Source organism: Neophocaena asiaeorientalis, unplaced genomic scaffold, assembly GCF_003031525.2.
Source record: "Neophocaena asiaeorientalis asiaeorientalis breed wild unplaced genomic scaffold, Neophocaena_asiaeorientalis_V1.1 scaffold220, whole genome shotgun sequence".
Classification (NCBI taxonomy): domain Eukaryota; kingdom Metazoa; phylum Chordata; class Mammalia; order Artiodactyla; family Phocoenidae; genus Neophocaena; species Neophocaena asiaeorientalis.
Genome location: NW_020174042.1, coordinates 3,584,213 through 3,604,490, shown reverse-complemented (window position 1 = coordinate 3,604,490; position 20,278 = coordinate 3,584,213). Strand labels below are relative to the sequence as shown.

Genomic DNA, 20,278 nt, shown 5'->3' with positions numbered 1-20,278 from the left:
ACTGAATCAGTGAGTCACGTATTTCATTCACTCAAGTTCCACCTTTGCAAATTTTTTTTTTTAATCTGTGAACTGCATGTGCTTTTTATTTACCTAGAAATGACTCAAAGAGAGAGAGAAATTAGAGGTGTGTGGTGTAACATGACTTGCTGGTGAGTGGTCAATTTTGTACGCTTTTCTGCTCCTGAGACCGATCTCCAGAGGGTGCCAAGGATAGCCAGGTTTCATTTATTTGTCCAAGTACAGGCATGATCAAGAGTGTTCTAAATAAGTCATGGTTTACAGCATAGATTATAGAATTTCCTCTGATTATTTGATTGGGTCACACGAATTTAAAGTTCAATTGAAGCTTCACTTTCAAAGTTTCCTCTCCTTTTCTCTGAATATGCCAGAGCATGCTGACAAGAGTATCACAGATTCCTAAAAATCCACCCAAACAAGCATATCTCAATACATTATGGTTTATTCACCTTAAGAAGAATCTAGAATACAGTATCAACAAGGATACTGGAACATGGTTTGGGATGGGAGACAGAGTTATGCCCAGTTGTGTTCTGGACCACTGATATAGATGATTCTCACTTCATTTTAGAGTTTCTATAATTGTAGCAATTATCTCTGAAAGATTTTTGTCCACACTGATTTGAATGAAATTTTCTGGAGCTGATGGGGGCTCCAAAGTATCAAACTGGGACTGCAATAACTCAGGGGACATAAAATGCCCTTTTCTTTTGAGTAAGCGTCCAGAGATGACCTCGAACGACCCAGTCAGATGGACCACAAGGAGCTTCACTTCAGCCAGCTTTTCTTCTTTTCCTGACTCATCACACTTCAGAGGTGCACCATTTTTTCCGTGTATTAAGATGTCTCTGTATACTTTCTTCAGAGCTGAACAGGCAAGAATTACATGCTGTCCAGAGGCTACATCTCTGTTAAAAAAATAAAGTGTGTGGGGGGAAGATTAGCGCTAGAGTGAAGACATTTAAAATAATTGGTGTCAAGTCTAGGTTGAGGACTAGAGTCCCACTTCTCTGACAGTGGAAGGTGTTACAAATGGTGGCCAAGTATCAGGCAGTCCTGGCTTTGAGGTAAAGATCTTCCACTAGTGAGGCATCTTGGGTAACATATTTACCTCCCCGAGCATCAGTTCATCATCTGCTAAATGCAGCTACTCAGAGTACCTGCCCATAGAACTGTGATGAGTAAGTTCAGCAAGGTGCCCAGCACACAGGAAATGCTTGGTAAGTATTGGCTCTGCCCCTTGGATGTAGGATGTGACTGAGCCACCACTTGTAGATATGGGTGGTTGCCGGCAGGCACCTGTGCCCCACACACAGCACAGCTCAGGCTCTCCTCAGGTATTCAGGGATTTGAATTTCACAACTGGCTTCTCTCCATTCCTACTCTACAGTATGCTGGGAGTCTGGGGAAGTTACCAGTGCAGAGCTAGAGAGAGCAGGAGAAAAGGGAGCATCAGCCCCTGTGTGGTCAAGGTGAGAAGGATGTGAGAAGTTTCCAGGGCTGTGCTAAGGAAAAAAAAAAACTGAGCCAGAAATAGAGGTAGAGTGACAAGGCACCAATAAGGGAAAACCAGTGTGGTTCAAGACCGTACATGAGGGTGAGCCCCCTTTCCACTAAACCTACATGTACCAGCCAGAAGAGGCAGTCATCTTGGGGCCAGGAAGGAACTGTATAAAGAGGTGAAGGGTCAAAGCTGGCTTGGGTACTTAGAAATTTCAGTTCGGAACTGAGAATTCTGAAGGGGCCTGCCTTGATTCATGGCCACTGTAGACTGGAGACCCAGTGGATGGAGTGCGTCATCAGCAACAAACCTATGTACCTGAGCCTTCTGGCTCTTCCCAAGGGCCATGAGTGAGAGCTTGTTTATTCTGAGCCTGGAAGTCTGATCTCTATTCTCCTGAGGATCTTCACTTCTGCTTCCATCACAGGTCAGTATGTTAGATCTCTGACAAGTCTATTTATGTTAGAGACCCAAGTGGGCAGGAGTTCTCAACTCCAAACCTTAAACCCCTAAGCCCATGCAAAGACAGGGCTGCCAGCCATGTCTGTGCAGTCTAAAAAAAAGTAAACTGAGTTTTAATCATAAGTATACTCTAATTTCATATGGCCCACATGACTTTAGACTTACAAAACATGACTTCATCTGAGACAGCAAGATTTAGAACCTATCCCCTGCCACCTCTTTATCTTCCATGTCCCAACCAGGATTCCCAGGGGTCTGGCCCACAGATGGGTTGGGGAGGACCTCGTTTGCTCAGAGGCATGCTACGGAGCTGATCAATTGGAGTCTTCAATCCTGGTGGCCAGTTATCTGTTGACTTATGCATGACCCCAGATCTTCCTGGTTGTCAGAGTTTGAAGTAGGAGGCAATAAAAGTGGTGGCTAAGGTATAGCTATACGTCATCATTATTTTTTTAGCACTTACTATATATATTAGGTACTGTTCTAAGTGCTACCCATGCTTCATCTCACTAATTCCTCACAACAGTCTGTGAGTAGGAACTATATTTATCCCCATTTTCAGATGAAGAAACAGGTTTATGGAAGCCAAGTGGCTGACCAAGATTCCCAGCTAGTAATTGTGGAGTTGTTTAGAAGGCTGACTCCAGAACCCAACTAAACTACACATCTGTGGCTGATTAAAATCATTGTTGGTTACTTGATGGAGGTGCATTTCATTTCTGGGATGCCATATCAGCAGTCAGTTGTGATTTCAAGAGTGTATTTTTTCCCCTGTACTTTGTGATGGGTTTTCTTTACTCACTGGCTTACCTGGCGCCTGATTTTCTCTTACCTTTGTAAAACGTCATGCAAGTTGCAGAGCCATGGAATCCTGTCCTGAAATGAAGGCAGACACAAAGTGGCTTTTCCAGGTTTTGTTCGTTTTTACAGAAAGTTAATCATTTTCATCAATGTTAAGGTCCAGAGAGATCTTAGTGGTTTTGAGGAGTAGGCCATGCACAAGGCTGAGGGGTCAAGTCACTAGGCAGTTCAGCACAGGACCATTTTCCTGGTCCAGGTGTCAGAGGCTCTTTTCATAATAATAAAAATTGCCCTAAAATACCAGTATGTAACTTCCACCATCTTTTTTTTTGTGGTACGCAGGCCTCTCACTGTTGTGGCCTCTCCCGTTGCGGAGCACAGGCTCCGGACGTGCAGGCTCAGCAGCCACGGCTCACGGGCCCAGCTGCTCTGCAGCACGTGGGATCCTTCCCGCCCGGGGCACGAACCCGCGTCCCCTGCATCGGCAGGCGGACTCTCAACCACTGTGCCACCAGGGAAGCCCAACTTCCACCATCTTAATCTTCCCATTGTAAGTATATTTTCTCTGGTTCTGATACGTATATAAATCTTTTATTATACTGCATGATTCTTTAGGTGCCTCTGATCTCAAATGCAGAGAGGTATTCACAGAAACCCTATGTCAGCTGCTCTCTGGTCCTGTTCTTCAAATCCTCCAAAAGCAAAGCTCTACTCAGATATAAGCAGTGTGAGAATTTTGTATTTCTCCAGAGAAGGCAGAGGAAGTTTACATAGGGCACCCTACAATGTTTCACAAAGGAATCCTCCTAGGGTAAATACTGATTGGTCATAATGCATTTAAAGAAAAACATAATTTTTTATTATGGAAATTTTAAACATATTCAATGATTTTCAACTCACCGTCTGATTTTATATATGTCCCAACCATATCCTTACCTGTGCCCTCATCCTTTATCATTTTGATGCATATTCAAGAAACATGATGTGTCTTTAAAAGTCCTTGCTCTTAAACATTTGATTACTACCATTTTATTTAGGATTTTTGCATTTATATAATTGAGATTGACCTGCATTTGTTTTCTTGTATAGTCCATGTTAAATTTTGGTATCAAGGTTATACTAGCCTCATAAAATAAGTAGGGCAGCTTTCCCTCTTTTTCTGTTCTTTGAAACAGCTTGTATACGATATATTATTGTTATGAACTGAATGTTTTTATTTCCCCAAAATTCATACCCCCTAATGTAATGATATTTGGAGGTAATTAGGTTTAGATGAGGTCATGAGGGTGGGGTCCTCATGATGGGATTAGTGTCCTTTTGAGAAGAGACCAGTGAGCTAGTGTGTACTCTTTCTCTCCTTCCACTGCCCTCCCCCTCAATCACCCAGTGAGGATACAGTAAGAAGGCAGCCATCTACAAGCCAGGAAGAGAAACTCCAGGCTCAGAATAAACAAGAACCTGACCATGCTGGCATCTTGCTCTTGGACCTTCACCCTCCAGAACTGTGAGAAATAAGTGTCTATTGTTTAAGCCACCCCATCTATGATATTTTGTTACAGCAGCCTGAGCTAAAACTCATCTTAAAAACTCTGTGCCTGGGGCTTTTTTTTGGGAAAGATCTCTGATTACAGGTTCAATTTCTTGAATGAGCATTGTGTTATATTCAGATTTTTCTATTCTTGATTCAGTTTTGGTAACTGAAATACTTTAGAATCAGCAAGGTCACGTTTTCATTGGCGGGTGGGGGGGGAGTAGACTGTGTCCCTGAGCACTGTCTCTGCCATCAGATCACTGTCATCCAAGCCTGTTTTCCCACAGTAATTTATATTTTTCTATGAAAGTGTCCAATTTTATCTAAGTCTTAAAATTCACTGGTATCAGATTTTTCATGGCCTCTTTTCATTCCTAGTCTTAATTGTGCTTCTTTTCCCCCTTGATCAATCTTGCCAGAGATTTGTCTGTTTTTATCTTTTCAAACAATTAGTTTCAGTCATCACCTATATGGCTTCTTTGTTTCATATTCCATTAATTTCAGCACTTATTTCTATATTTTTCTACATTCTTCCTTTTTATTATTTTTTTTCTACTTAAACCCTTAGATCATCATTTTCATTTTTGTTATTTTTCCAAAAGTGCATTCAGAGGCTGTAAATTTCCTTCTAAGTACTCTTTCAGCTATATCCCATAAGTTTTAGTTGATAGCACTTTTGTCATACATTTCCAAATATCTTATAATTTCCATTATGATTTTTAACCTATGAATTTATATGAATGTCAATTTTTATTTTTCAATTTTACTTATTTCTACAGTTTCCAACCATTTTATGATTTGTGAGAATTTTTATTATTGATTTCTAATTCTTGTGCATTATGATAAAAAATGTGATTGATTGGTATGATATTGACTCTTTAGAATTTGTGGCAAATTGTGCCATATAGCACTAGTACTATGTGGTCTAGTATATGGTCAGTATTTATAAATGTTCCATATGTACTTGAAAAGAATGTTTATTTTTTATTCATGCTTTTCAATATATTTGTTGTTTAAATCTTCTATATCTTTACTAATTTTTCTTGTCTGTTTTGTGTACCTTTTGTCTGTTTTGATGTTTTCAACAGAGTTGTTTTAAATTCTCCCATAGATTAAGAATTGACAGTTTTCCCTTCTGTCTTTGTGTGTCTGAAAATGTCTTCTGCTCTTACTCTTACTCATTTTAAATAAGATTTCAGTTGGTAAAGAATTCTTGGTTGACAGTTATTTTCCCTCAGCAGTTTGAATACTTACTCCCTGTCTTTAGGGCTCTATTGTTGTTGAGAAGTATCTCTTGTTATATTGGGCAGTCATTCAGAACATATATTTTCTCTTTGGTAGCTATAGGTAGAAAATAAACCTCTTTGTCCTTGATGTTTTGCAGTTTTACTATTTATCCTGTTCAGGACTCATTTTATATATTCAGTCTAAGGAAACTGTTAATATTATCTCTTTGAATATTGCCTTTCCCCCACTTATTCTATTCTCCTTGGATTCCTTTTAGCTGTATGTGAAACATTTTATTATACCAGTCTCTTAATTTTTCTCGAATATTTTTCTAGTTATCTAGCTCTCATTCACTCTGGGTAATATCCTCTAGTCTGCCTTCTAATTCACTAGTTCTCTCTTCAGCTGTGTCTAGCTTATTGTTTAATCCATCTATTGATAATGAAACATCAATAAATTTTCTGTTTCTTTCATTTGATTCTTTTTAAAAAATTATAGTTGATTTGCAATATTATATTATTTCATTTGATTCTGTCTATTTCTTGGAGTATGACTTATTCCATTTGTGCTTTTTTGCTGATTCTCTCTCACAGTGGTTCATTTACCTGTATGGTTTGTACTTTTTGACTGCAGGTGCATCTTCAGATTTTTTTTCCCTTGTAGGAGTGCTGAGTTTTGGAAACATTTCCATAGGTAGTTTTGCCAATTCCAGACTAGTATTACATTAATTTTTCAACTTGGTCTATGTCATATGAAGTGAATTGGGCATAGGAAAGTCTCTAGTTTTCCACCTGTGGTCCAGGGGAGACAGCCAGATTCTTTGCTGCTTCTTGAATCTAGTGAGTGGAGATATTTGTAATCCTCACTCAAATAAAGTCTTCCTTTAAATACTTTACGCAAGTCCTCGCGCTTAGTTTCAGGTCCAGCTCCATGCATCGTATAGGCCTCATCTCCCATCTCTACAGGGGCATCAGAATCTCAGTTCCCAGCCTCCTGGCTTACATGCATTTCCAAAACTTGGGGGAAGAGGTTATTTAGGTTTAATTAAATCTTGCCACTTTGATTCTGGCACCTGAGAATTTCTCATTTTGCTTCTGACCTTGGTTAAGCCCTTGGCTATGCCCCCCCCACCCACAGTCTTTTCCACCAGGAGCCTTTCAAGTTCTCCAGCTCTGGGTGAGCTCATTTAGTTCCTGAATATCTCCCCTTGGCTCAGGCTTTCCCATTTCTTATTCAGAGTAACTAAATACTCAGTAAGTGAAATGTTCATTCCACCAAGTTCTTCACTCTATACTCAGCAAACTAAAGACCCTCCCGTTACTAGGACCCACCCTTTTCAGGAAGCAGAAGATTTTACACACACACACACACACACACACACACACACTCTCACACACAAAACACACACATATATTTAATTTTTTCATATTAAATAAAAATTTTGAAAAGCATGTGTGCTAATATTGGGTTGAGGTTCCTGGAAGTTTTACTAGTGATAGAATTTTTTAAGACTTTACCTCTATGGGGACTTCCCTGATGGCGCAGTGGTTAAGAACCCGCCTGCCAATGCAGGGGACACAGGTTCGATCCCTGGTCCGGGAAGATTCCACATGCTGCAGAGCAACTAAGCCTGTGCGCCACAACTACTGAGCCTGCTTTCTAGAGCCTGTGAGCCACAACTACTGAGCCCACGTGCCACAACTACTGAAGCCTGTGTGCCTGGAGCCCGTGCTCGCAATAAAGAGTAGCCCCCGCTTGCTGCAACTAGAGAAAGCACGTGTGCAGCAATGAAGACCCAACGCAGCCAAAAATAATAATAATTAAAAAAAAAAAAAAGACTTCACCTCTATGTACACACTAGTCGACCAGAGACCACTTAGAAGTACAAATGCAACTGTTACAGAATCCACACAAGACACAGATCAAATGACAACTATCACCTAACTTACACAAATAATAAAACAACAGCTATTAATACATAATTCACAGAAATTATTACTCAAGTTACAACAGCTACTACAATGTGCACACATTGTAGCTCAAATGTATTTAATGAATGAAACATTTGTTTATGTTAGCACTTGTCTGACTGTAGTCAGTAGAACCATTGTGGTTATTTCTAAACAAAGTAACAAGATAATGAGGCTTACCAGCTCCAGATCTGCAGACCACAAAGAACTCTGTGCTTTATGAGGAGACCTATGTGCTCTTGGAAAAGAGTGTATATACTTAAGGTTTATTATTGGCAAGGTTTTCTAAGACATCATACTCAAAAACTAAATGTTCTGGAGAAGTCTATGAGCTATACTTATGGAACTTGAAATTGCCACTGTAACACATATTTTCTGGGCTTATGGCAGGGGTCCAGGAAGAAGAGTGTCAAGGATTATAGGTAGCAGGGATAATTAGATGGACTTACTGAGCTGTGCAGTATTTTATGATGGAAAATTGCCCATGGGAAAAGCTGCCAATTCAAGCACAGATTTGGATTTCCCCTTTCCTTCATCCATTTACAAGCGTTTGTTGTGTGCTTAGGGAGATCCAGACACTGCTCTGGGTGCTTTCTTTCAGTACTCTAGACATGATCAGCCTAAGTTTAACTTCGAAGATTCCATTTGCACTCAACTTTCTAAATTCCTTTCTTTCCTGTACTCTCACTGTGAATAGCTAAGCTTTTCTATTATATTCATGAACTAACAGGAATGAAAAAGAGAACACTGTTTGTTAGTTATACAATGACCTTAAACAAATTTTTTTTAAACCTCTTTGGCTATATTTTCCAAAACAGCTCCTCTAATAGAAGGCTGTAGCAGAGCAGGGTGACTGGGCCTTAAAGACTCACACGTCAGCAGGATGAGCAGTTTCCTACCTAGGATCCAGTCCTACAAAGACATAGTGCCTTTCAGGCCTGCAGGAAGGGCAGCACAGGCCACTTACTTGGTAAAGTGGTATACTAATCATTAAGGGCACTAACTTCATTGTGTGTTTTACATGTAAATGGCGGCATCCCATTTCAAGCTGTAGAAATGATGTCAACTTTTAAAAAGTTAAGGAGTCTGCTTATAGCATATGGGGCCCACAGCGAGGTAACTTCCTAAGCACTTGGAAAAGAAGGAAAGAAGCTTTAATTTAAAGAGCAACACTTAATAGAAAGGAGCAGAGATGTATAAACTCATCTGAAGGAGTAAAAAGGACCCTCAGGCTAGCAGGACATCACTATGATCCAACTACATATTTTTACACACATAAAGGAAGCACGTCTGTCCCAGCAAGGCTTGGTGGGTGTGAAAGCCCAGGGCAGGAGCACTACGGAATTAAACAGCAGAGTACTGACCAGAGGACATGTCTGGCCATTGGACTGAGTTCTGGCCATAGGACCTTGAATATCATATTCTCATTAGCAAACATGTTCCTGTAAGGGGATGGATGGTCTCACACCATTAGAAACTTCAGCCCTAACTCTCCTACTCTTTTGATTGCATGTTCACTCAGAAACCTGATTGTATGTTGGCTTCTGAAATCAGATCCATGTGAAGTGTTACAGGCCATGTGGCACTTAAATTTCTCCTTGTAAATTAATCAACTGGCATTCTGGGTTTTTTTTTTTTTTTTTTTTTTTGTGGTACGCGGGCTTCTCACTGCTGTGGCCTCTCCCGTTGCGAAGCACGGGCTCCAGATGCGCGGGCTCAGCGGCCATGGCTCACAGGCCTAGCCGCTCCACGGCATGTGGGATCCTCCCGGACCGGGGCACGAACCCGCGTCCCCTGCATCGGCAGGCAGACTCTCAACCACTGCGCCACCAGGGAAGCCCCGGCATTCTGGTTTTATGTAGAAATCTTGTGAACCTGACTAGTGCGGTTCTCATATGAGACATGAATGCATGTTCAGTGTGTTGACGGTATCAGGCATTGAGCTGACAAGACAGAGCCTGACTACCCTTGTCCTATCTGGGTAGGCAGACAGCCTTTTCCACAATACATCCCTCGTCACTGTACAAGTCTCTAGGTGAAACAAAATCCTGAGACTAGTGCCGTGGGCTCCTAACCCCCATTCAGCAAGAATGTTTGGTTTAGAAGAGGTAGTTGGAAGGTTCAGAGGGCCAAATGCTAATTCACATATTCAGTATTCACATGCCTACTTAGAGTTCAAGGAGCAATTATAATGATGCATTAGGACTGATTCACAGATGCAAACACAACAAAAAAATGCGTTGTTCTTCTGCATGAGTAAAATGTTCCTAGTGGGTTTGGATGAACCAAGGAGAGGGGATAGTTTGTTTAATTTCTAGTACTTTAGATATCTCTTCTTTCTTCACATTAGCGGAGGAGCAAACTTGTGTTCTGTTGTTTTACTTAGATCGCACATTTCCTCCAGTCCATCGGCACAAATATCTCTTTGTACAGAGATCAATCTCTATTATTTTATGGCTTAGGAAACAAATATGTTATGGTGTTAAGTTGGGTATTGACTTCATTATTCATTACGTTTTCTGCATGCCTGAAACATTTCACAATAAAGATGAAACAAATTAAAAATAACGGAAAACATGTTTGGGTAATAAGCTTCCTATCCTATGTATAGGAAAATGGAACTTTACTTTGAATCCATACTTTTTTATTGTTTTAATAGTGCCTCAATATGTGCCTTCGTCAAGAATTAAGCATGTTGCATCACTTAGTCATCATAAAATTCCTCAGAAGCTCAACCATGAAAACTAATATTAATACATGGAAACATTAAACTATTTAAACAAAAATGGATGCTTTCAGACATCTGCCCAATCAGAATGTATGTTGGACCAGTTTATTCACTGCACCGGTAAGGTCTGGGTCCACCAGCCATAAAAACAATGAGAGAAGGTTGGAGATAAAACAGAAGCACTTTCAACTTTATTTTACAGAAGTTTCCAAGTATTGAGTCATAATTACACAATTGGGATCCTTCCTTGGAGGATCACATGGGGCCACAAGCAGAGAGTTTTTCCAAAGCAGCTCCAGAGGTTACCTAGACTCCCATGTGGAAACCAGAATTCTCAGACCTGCTGTGTAAAGCCAGGTGTCACCTGCCTCAAATACCCTTCAAGGCCTAGGCCCCTACAATGGATGTGCTCACCGGGGGCTGTGCCTCTCTCCTGCTCTCACCCTCACCCTTGCTTTCACCCTTTCTTGCTCCACTTAATCAACCCTGATTCACGTCTTGTAGATTATTTTTGTGTGTGTGTAGTACCAGGGCCTTTAACACAGTAGAAAAAGTAGAGTCTTAGAGGTTGGAGAGATCCCCCTCGCTCTGTGCCTCCCTTTGGTCATCTGCAGAATGGGGGAATCATATACAATACATGAGCTGCTCTGGGACGTAAACAGGAAAAGGAGTAGACTCCATTTTAAACATTACGTTTTGGCTGATTTAATAGCTGCAATAAACAGCATTCATTTCCAACTTTGAATTTTGAAAAGACCTTTAATAAATAAATTTAGTATGCAGTGGGCTCTAACTCCACAAACAGTGAATACTTAATATGTGCAAAGCACCATATCGAGCACTGGGGATATAAATATGAACAGTGCAGTCTCTGTCCTCGAGGGGGTCACAGCCTGAGGATGGGTATTTATCAATTAAACTACCCACAGGACAGTAATGAGGGCTCCAAGAAATATAAGAAGGGCTATGATAAGACAAGGGGAGAGAGCAATTTTGATCAGGCCCTAGGAAGACTAAATCTTAAAGGGTAAAGAGGATTTTAATGGAAGCAGGGCCTGTCAAGCAGAGGGAAGGGCAAGACTTGGCACATTAAAGATGGTTTACCAAGACTCTTGTCTAAATGGATGAGGCAGGAGCTCAGCACTGGTGAACAGGAGGTGTGGGAGTTGATAGGTGAGGAAGGTCAGGAGAAACTGTCAGGACTAGAGAATCAAGACCTTGAGTGACCTGCTAAGGAGTCTGGACTTTATTGTTAGGGTCTTAGGGAGGACTTGGGCACATGAGCTCCAAATTTTGTGTTCATGTTTGTGAAAAAAGGGAATGATTGAGATCTCCTTTTCATAGATGCAGAAACTGGGGCAAAACAGAGGATATATTAAAGCAAATTCACTGAACTCTGTGTGTAAATAGTTACTACAGACAATATGGTAACTAAGGCAAGTCAAACACAAAAAGTCTTAGGGGAAAGAGAGGAGGAAACAACATAACCCAAATGAACATCCCTGCTTGCTGGATCTGATGTTCTAGGTCCCTTCATTCCTGATAGTCCTTACATGCAGGGATGGGTGGGGGGCAGTGTACCCTGAACCCCCAGCCCAGTGCTTAAGCACTTGGCCTATCTAGAGAAACAGTGTCTTCTGGAAGGGGATGATGGTTAAAGGGCAGGGCAGGAGCTCAGAGGAACAGATGGAAGATGAGTGTGTCCAGCATTGCTGGGGGAGGTGGAGAGAGGGCAAGGAAAGTAGGAGGGGAGGACAATGGGCGATGGACTGGTTTTATCTGGTGCAAAATGAACTTAAGCCCATAGAGGAAAGAATGCATGTAAAAATAATATATACCCCAAAAAGGATAAGGGGGAAAAACTCAAATTCAATTAGTAGGTATTTTTAGAAGATGAAACCAAGGGTGATGAAAATTCTGTGAAAGGATTTTTCAGCACTGGTTGAATTTTCTATACAGGATAAGTATTATATTTATAATCAGGGAAAAATTTTCCAAAAAACCTCTTTTAAATAGACTTTGAGGTTGAAGTCTGCTCAAGTGTCACCATACACTACCAGGACAGCATGAACCTGGCACATATGGGAGACTCACTGACTGGCAGCTTGGAAATTCTTTTTTATCATCATCATCACGCTATAATGTATTGCATCCTGGGTGGCGTATCTCTCTATACCAGCGCTGTCCAATAGAGCTTTTTGCCCTGAGGGAAATGTCCTCTATCTGTGCCACCTGGATTAGCAGCCACCAGGCACATGTTGCTGTTGAACACTTGAAATGTGGCAATGCAACCCAGGAACTGGAGTTTACATTTAATTTAATTGAAATAGACTTAAGGAGCCCTTGGTATATTCAACTCAAGTTCTTTCTCTTCACATCTCAGCCTTCTGAGCATAATACCCTCCCCAAACCCTCCTGAGACTTCCGCAAGGCCAACTGCTATGTCTGCCTCTAACACTCTAACTGATGTTCAGTACAATATCTTTGGGGTGGGGGGCTGGTTGCCAGAGCAACCAGGAGGTCTTTGGTGCCAGCTCAGCTGTGACCCACACCTTTACTCTTAAGACTCGCTGGGCTCTCATCAAAAATGTAAGCCATCTGCCATCTTACCTCTTTCTCTCTGCTTCTTTCTAAGGTCAGGCTAACTTGTACAGCTGCCTCTGAATATATTTAGTAACTTGTTGTGTTTCTTCCAGTAACTGATAACCTTTTCTTCTGTACAATAAATTCCTCTTCTGAATTCTCCTCCCCAGCCCCCCATCCATACTGCCCACTTAACAAGCCTCACTTGTGAACAAGAGGAAGGCTGCTTAAATGCCATTTTAAAATCTGTCCATTTGGGTTGCTTTACTTTGTTCCTTATTTTAATTTTCATTTGTACCTGCCAAGGAGAAAAATAAAATAACCCTAGCACAGTCACATTTTACACACTCCACAGAAATGGTTTCTGTTACATGTATGTATATATAGATAAGATATTAGCAACAACAATAAGAAGTGATATTTACTGAATGCTTCAGGCACTTCTCTGTGCACATTTTTCATATTATCTCATTTAATCCTCCCAAGAACTAATGAAACAGGTCCTGTCACCATCCCTACTTCACAGGAGGAAAATGAGGCACAGAGAGACTAAGCCATCTGCCAAAAGTCACACAAGCTCAGTGGTGAGGCCAGGTTATCTATATTATGTTTATTATCTCTCATATAGTATCATTATTTTGTTTACATTATTACTCTGTATCCCTTTTTTGCTTCTCTGCTCCTGCCTTCTAAAGTCAGATGCTGTAAACTTGATTTTGATGGTTTAAAGTTTGAACTATTACAAATCGAGGTGCACTCCCTGGGACAAAGAGAAACCCTCAGAGTGCTCTAGAATTAGACCTAATATGGGTTAATGACTCCAGTCCTTCACGGCAGGACAAAGAGAAGAAAGTGGGGCCCAACTGGGGTGAGCCAAGGTCATGAAAGTGAAAACACCAGTGTTGCTCTTTGGCCAGTTCCATACCATACCTGCCCTTTGGACACCCTTGGCACGTGGGCCCAGCTAGAGCCCCGGCTCTCAGCTGCTCTGTGGACTCAGCCCTACGCCCTGCCCTCAGTCTCTCCTGGGTTACAGCTAATCATGCCAGTGAATCCAGTTTGTGACTCTGGTTTGAGAGAGACCCTCTAGGAAAGGGCCTCATGACAGTGTATAAAGAAATGAGGTGCTAGTCATTCATTCTTACACTCATTCATTCATTCACTCACAAATTTGCCACAAATATTTTCTGACATGTACTGTGTGTCAGGCTCTGGGGATATATAATGGTTAACAGAAATGGCCATAGTGCCTGCCCTTTTGGAGGTAAAATCTAGTTGTAGAGATAAATAGTAATCAAATTCTCACACCATCAAATGCCATGTTGCAGCTGGGACAAGGACGATAAGGGATACGGTGCCATGAGAGTTTATTATAGGAGGTTTTACCTAGAAGTCAGGGAGAGCTTCCCTGAAGAAGGAGCATAGGAGCTGAGATGTGAAGCATGAGCTGGGTAACTGAGAAGAGGGCAAGGAAGTGCATTATTCCTCACAGTGGGAACAACAGATACAAAGGCCCTGCGGGGAGGAGCATGGTGGTAGAGCAACTGAAAGAGGCAAGGGTGGCTCCAGTGGATACAAGGAGGGGACGCGTGGCTCCAGAGGGCCAGATCTGAGTTTGTGAAACCCACCGGAGCAATTTTGTTTTTCTCCTTGGTGATCATAAATAGTGATGAATGAAAAAAAGAGCTGCGGCAGCCCAGGGAGCGGGATTCGTGACGCGACATCAGAGCCCTCCCCACTCCTGCACCTGGGTGGGCGGGCAGGGGGCGGTTTCCTCAGGCTGCTGGTGGGGAAGCAGCCAGGGCTTTGCTTTGCCAGGCAAAGATGCCAGGGCCTGGCGAGGTGGTAGGCTGATAAGTCCTGGGAAGAAAAGATGAACTTCCCCACATATGAGGCAGAGGGGAGCCTCTGCCCTCTCAGGGATTACATTCTGCAGATTAAAATCCCTCAACAAAGTGTTCCAGCAGATCCTGCCGAGCTGGGGCAGAGGGTGGCATCACTGCTGATGCCAGTTTAGAGTTTAGATGGGAGTTTAGGGCCAAAGCTAACAATATGTGGTGGACCCGCTGTGCACCTGGCTTTTGGAGCACTGTATGTGAGTGCATGACTCAGGAACTCTACTACAAGAAGCACTGCAGGAATCTTAACCTGCGTCACCCTGCATCACAGGACATCTGTGTTGGAAATAAAAACAGACAGCAAACCTTACCTGGTCATTCAGAGGTATCCCTTTTCCCATCTTCATCCGATTTTCCTCTGGGTGATAGTCATCTGCATCGTAGAATTTCCATCCTAGCTTTAAGAACAAAGTGAAAGAGGGTATGTGGCAGGTAGTGCGGCCCACGTGACAGCCACCGTGGGGTTACTAAAACTAACGGGCAGGTACGGAAACAACCCTGCCACCCTCTTCTCCACCAGCAGCCCGGGGAAACCGCCCCCCACCCCCGCCCACCCAGGTGCAGGAGTGGGGAGGGCTCTGATGTCGCGTCACGAATCCCGCTCCCTGGGCTGCCGCAGCTCTTTTTTTCATTCATCACTATTTATGATCACCAAGGAGAAAGACAAAATTGCTCCGGTGGGTTTCACAAGCTGCATGGAGGTGTCTGTGGTGAGTTTACAAACCACTCAGGCCAGAAGAAAAGGCAGGGAGGGGAAAGGGAGAGAAGCAAAGAGACAACATGATGGGACTAGCAACTGCGAGGCATTAGAACAGGTTACCTGGGATGCCAGCAGGGTGCCGACGGTGGATCTGTGGAGAGGACATAGATGTTACATGACTGCCCTTTCCCAGCCTGCGCTGTGCCTCTTCCATCCGAGGAGCCCTGGGAAGCAGAGGGCTGCCCTACCGGTATTATAATCACCGACAACTTATGATACTGAAACTGAGATAGATGCTCCTGACCCTGGAGTCTAGAGCATGGCTTTAGTTTTCTCCAGGAATTTAAATGAAATAATTATCCGGTCATCACCAGTTTTTCTCCCCAAAGCAATACATAAGATCTCATTAAACTCCTGAAGTTTTTTCCTTAGGTTTTTGGTCCCTGTTTTGTAGATAATTATTTTTTTGAGAAAAAAATTATTGAATTATTAAAGTGATATATTCTACTGAGGATATTGGAGGGAGAGGTCTGACAGGGAATTTAACCTCTAAGCAGCCACACAAGGTTCAAGGAGCTCATAAAAGCATTAAAATATTGGGGCTTAAAAGGGGCACACTCTTCAAATAAAGGACATGGAGAATTACCAGCACTGATTATTAAGTCTGGGAGTTGAATGCTCTCTGTGCAATGCATCTGAGAATGATCTACCTGTTCGGACCCTAACAGGCTGCATGGTCAGTGAAGAGGGCTTGGGTCCTAGAAACTGAGGTCTGGCCACGGTCTCCATTCTGCCACTGAATGACTGTGTCCTCCTGTGTAAGTCACCTTGTCCTCTAAATCTGTTTTCTCACCTGTAAAACAAGGGAACTGAGCTACATTTATCCATTCACCTACTCATTTCACTCAGCCAATAGCTACTGAGCACCTACTAGTTCCTAGGACATAATGCTCAGCCCACTGAGACTGGCCATCTTGAGGCTTACAGGCTAGTGCCGTGGGGTAGGGGTGGAGGCCTTCAGGCAATTAATTAGAAACGAAGCCCCTTCACGCTATCAGTTTCTGAAGTGTTACCCAAAATGTCGATCATTGAAGTATGAACTTCAGAAGTTTTTACTGTATCCTCCTATCATTTCACCATGCCCTCTTGCCTAAGTTTTACACACACTTTTACAATTATCTACTTGTTATTTTTGTTTAATTGGTTCACTTTTTTTTGTTGTTTTTTTGCGGTACGCGGGCCTCTCACTGTTGTGGCCTCTCCCGTTGCGGAGCACAGGCTCCGGATGCGCAGGCTCAGCGACCATGGCTCACGGGCCCAGCCGCTCCGCGGCATGTGGGATCCTCCCGGACCGGGGCATGAACCCGTGTCCCCTGCATCGGCAGGCGGACTCTCAACCACTGCGCCACCAGGGAAGCCCCTAATTGGTTCACTCTTTAAAATTAAACAAATGTGTTAAACAAGGAAACTCTTACCTTCCCTTATACAGGAAGCCACCCTCACTTGCCTTAAACAGGAGGCAACCAAAAAGATGTATACAGTGCAAACAAAACGTTGTGATGAAATTCTAGCTGGATACTATTCCTTACCAAGGGTCCTCTCTCTTTTGTTAAGAAGGTATCAGGGAAGTTTTAAAAAGACACACTTGTACCAAACTGAGACCTGCTCCCAAAAGTAACCAAAGGATTGAGAGAACTGGAACCTCTCCCATTATGTTCACTCCTTTGGAGGCTGCATGGGGTGACATGTTGTAGCCTACTGGTGACTAAACCGTCCCAGCCGAACTCCAGGGCTGGTGAAATCAGCGCTGTGTACAACGGAAATCACACTTAAGACCAAGTTAGATTAGCCAGGAATGAACATGTCAGCCACCCGTCAAAATTTAAAAGAAAAGCTAACTAGATTGGGGTGTAGACAGGCAGGAAGGAGATAGAAGAAAACGGAAAAACCACTCTCTACCACTCTAACCAAACTTCCTAACCAGAGGATAGCTGGACTGTTTGAATATGGACCAGGGACCCCCAGCAGAAATACGGCAAAGTGCTCGGCTCACAGGAGACTGGTCAGGGCCGAACATTACAAACCAGTTTGGGGCCCAAATGTCTTCCAGTGGGATGGTCTAAATCAGGATCGAGGAGACTTAAAAAGACAGTAGGCAGTAGGCTGGGGCACAGAATAATGAGAAAGGTATTCAAGAGGCCTGAGCTTGTTGCGACAGCAGGAAAAAGAAGGAAACACGGAAAGAAGCTGAGGGTGGCTTCACTAAGATTGTTAAAATATAAAGAAAGCTAACACTGCCACCCACTCAAATGGCTCCATTCATTCATTCATCAAGTCAATACATATTTATTAAGCACCTACTATGTGCCAGGCTTTGTTCTAGACACATATGTCAATAAACAAAAAGGAAAAAGATCCCTTACATTCAGGTAGGGGAAGGAAAGGCAATAAACATAATAAACTTATTATTTGACATTACTTTAACAGTGTTTTAAATGGGGTCTTTCTGGTTTGAGACTATTGTTTTCTTAAGGTATTACCCCACTGCTCCAAATGTTATGGAGTATATTTAAAAATCCTGCAGGGCCCTAAGAGGGGCTCACAAAAGTCACCAAAGAGCTCAATGTTGCTGCATCCAATGATCAGTGTAATCAATTCTCAGGCATTTTGTCACTCAGTCCATCGACAACAGTTGACATTGACCTAACCGTTAGAGGGCCCAGGGCTCAGTCCTTGGCCAGCTTATCCACACTCACTCCCTTGGTGTTCTGAATATATATGTCTTTAAACATATCCACACACCGATGAGTTCTACATTTTCACCTAAAGTCCCTCTCTCCTGAACTCGACTTGGATATCTGATTGCCCACTTGACAGATCCACTTGGGTGACCGATAGGCATGTCCAACTCACCACATCCCACACTGAGCTCCTGAAATTTTCTGAATCAGGAACTGCCCATGCGGGCCAGTGTATTTTAAAGACTCTTTCTTTCTCCAGGTAGGTAGGTTTCGCTTCCAAAAATTATTGAGGCATTTTTAGCCTCAAAGACAGGGAATCTTGCAGTATATACAGTAATGTCAAATAATAAGTTTATTATTAACTCCAAACCTGCTCTGCCTATTGCTTCCCCATCAGTCAACAGAAACTTCTTTCTTCCAGTTACCCAGGCCAAAAATCTTGAAATCATTCATGACTCTTCTCTCCTTCATATCCCACATCCAGTCCATCAACACATCTTTTTGGCTCTACTTTCAAAATATTCCAGCATATGACCACTTCTCTTCACCTGCATTGTTTTTCTGACCTCATCTCCCAATCACTCTGCCACAATGGCCTCCCTGCTAGTCCACAAGAAAGTCAAGCCTCAGGGCCTTTGCACTTGCCATTCCCTCTACCCATATGCCCTTTCCTGGCTATCCACGGGCTTATTTCCTCTCTTCTTGTAGGTCTTTCTCCAACACCACTTCCTCAGAGGAGCCCTCCCTCATTATCCTGCCTGGCTCTTTGTTCCACTTACCTTCCTTTATTTTCCCCTGGAGCACCTACTGCTGCCCGGTGCACTGCACATGTATTTATTCCCTTACTGCCTCCCTCCCTTACTAGGATGTAAACTCTTTGAGGGCAGGGATGTATCTGTCTTGCTCACTACATGTCAGTGACGTTGAGGAAGGATTGAGCTCAATAAACATTTACTGAATGCATGAATATCATAACCATATGACATATGGTACAGTCTCCCCTCATCTGATCCAAGGCTTGGGTCGGGGGGCAGCACATGAACTGCCCAAGCTCACAATCAGACAGCAGTAGAACCAAGACCTAGGGCTCTTGACTTTCACTACATCACACCAGAGCGGCAGTTTTTCATTCTCTGAGTTCTTCAGTCATACACAGTGAGGGACTTTCTGGCTCTGTGTGTTATTTTAAATTTCAGTGCAAGATTCCCTGTCTTTGAGGCTAAAAATGCCACAATAATTTTTGGAAGCTAAACCTACCTACCTGGAGAAAGAAAGTCTTTAAAATACACTGGACCGCATGGGCAGTTCCTGATTCAGATCATTCTAGAAGGGACTGGATAAGCCTTTGGAGGTTGTGATATTTTAGTTGTCTTTTTTTGCCTCTGGTGGAATGCTGCCCTAGCTGCCTTTTCTGATAATAAAGGGCATTGTCAGACTTTGGTCTAAACAGGAAGCCAAAGGCTTCCTCAGCCCCCAAGTTGGCCAGACTGGGCTGGGCAGAGGTTTTGCGGTATGCAGTGCGCCTCCCTGCTTACAAACCTTCTTAACACCGAATCCTTACAGTTGAACGGGGAACACAGTAAATTGGAAGGTTAAATTCACGTTCCAAAATCTAATCAGAAAAGTCCAGGGCCCGGCAGGAGGGAGCTGGCGCGCTGTCCAGCTTGACAAAAGTCTGTAGGAGCCTGGGACAAGGCTTGGCCCTGCTCTGTGGGCCTTGCTCCCTTGCACGCTGGGCCCACACAAGGCCCCCAAACATGGGCACCTGTGACGGCCCGGGCCGCTCCAGGTGGCGCGGGGAAGTCGTTACTCTATTCGCGCCCCTGCAGACGCCTCTTCACAGGCGCTTTCGCTAAAGCCTCTGCCTAAATTTACAGACGGAGAGCCCGAGTCTGGGGTATGGCCCCGGGCCGGGTGCCCCCGAGGCGAGCAGGTTGGCAAGTGGGGAGAGGGAGCAGGTGCCCTGGGCCTCAGTTCCCTCATCAGCAAAGGGAAAGGACCCTCCCGTCGCCGCGGGCCCGGAACGCTGGCGGATCTGGCCTCCGCCGCCCCGCGCCGCCCCCCCACTGCGCCCCCAGCGCCCCGGCCCTCCTGGACCTACTTCCCAGAGCCACT

General features: G+C 43.3%; 1 protein-coding gene across 2 annotated transcripts; it reads right to left on the bottom strand.

The window, feature by feature from the left end:
- Positions 1-445: 445 nt before the first annotated feature.
- IDNK (IDNK gluconokinase) lies at positions 446-15,636 on the bottom strand. Of its 2 annotated transcripts, none has more exons than XM_024753778.1 (4): positions 15,543-15,636; positions 15,034-15,116; positions 2,817-2,860; positions 446-929 (listed from the first exon to the last, which is right to left on the bottom strand). In XM_024753778.1, exons 1-4 carry the CDS (start codon positions 15,634-15,636, stop codon positions 584-586), a joined length of 567 nt encoding a protein of 188 aa, XP_024609546.1. In that variant the 3' UTR covers positions 446-583. The 2 variants fall into 2 exon arrangements, with proteins under 2 accessions (XP_024609546.1, XP_024609547.1); XM_024753779.1 differs by having other exon boundaries at positions 15,034-15,120; positions 15,543-15,630.
- Positions 15,637-20,278: the final 4,642 nt, after the last annotated feature.

Coding starts and splice junctions, on each gene's coding strand:
- IDNK (XM_024753778.1), bottom strand. CDS start 15,636: ATGGAAGAGGCACAGCGCAGGCTGGGAAAGGGCAGTCATGTAACATCT. Junction 15,117..15,542: donor GCACCCTGCTGGCATCCCAG/GTAACCTGTTCT, acceptor TCTTAAAGCTAG/GATGGAAATTCTACGATGCA. Junction 2,861..15,033: donor GGATACCTCTGAATGACCAG/GTAAGGTTTGCT, acceptor CCTTCATTTCAG/GACAGGATTCCATGGCTCTG.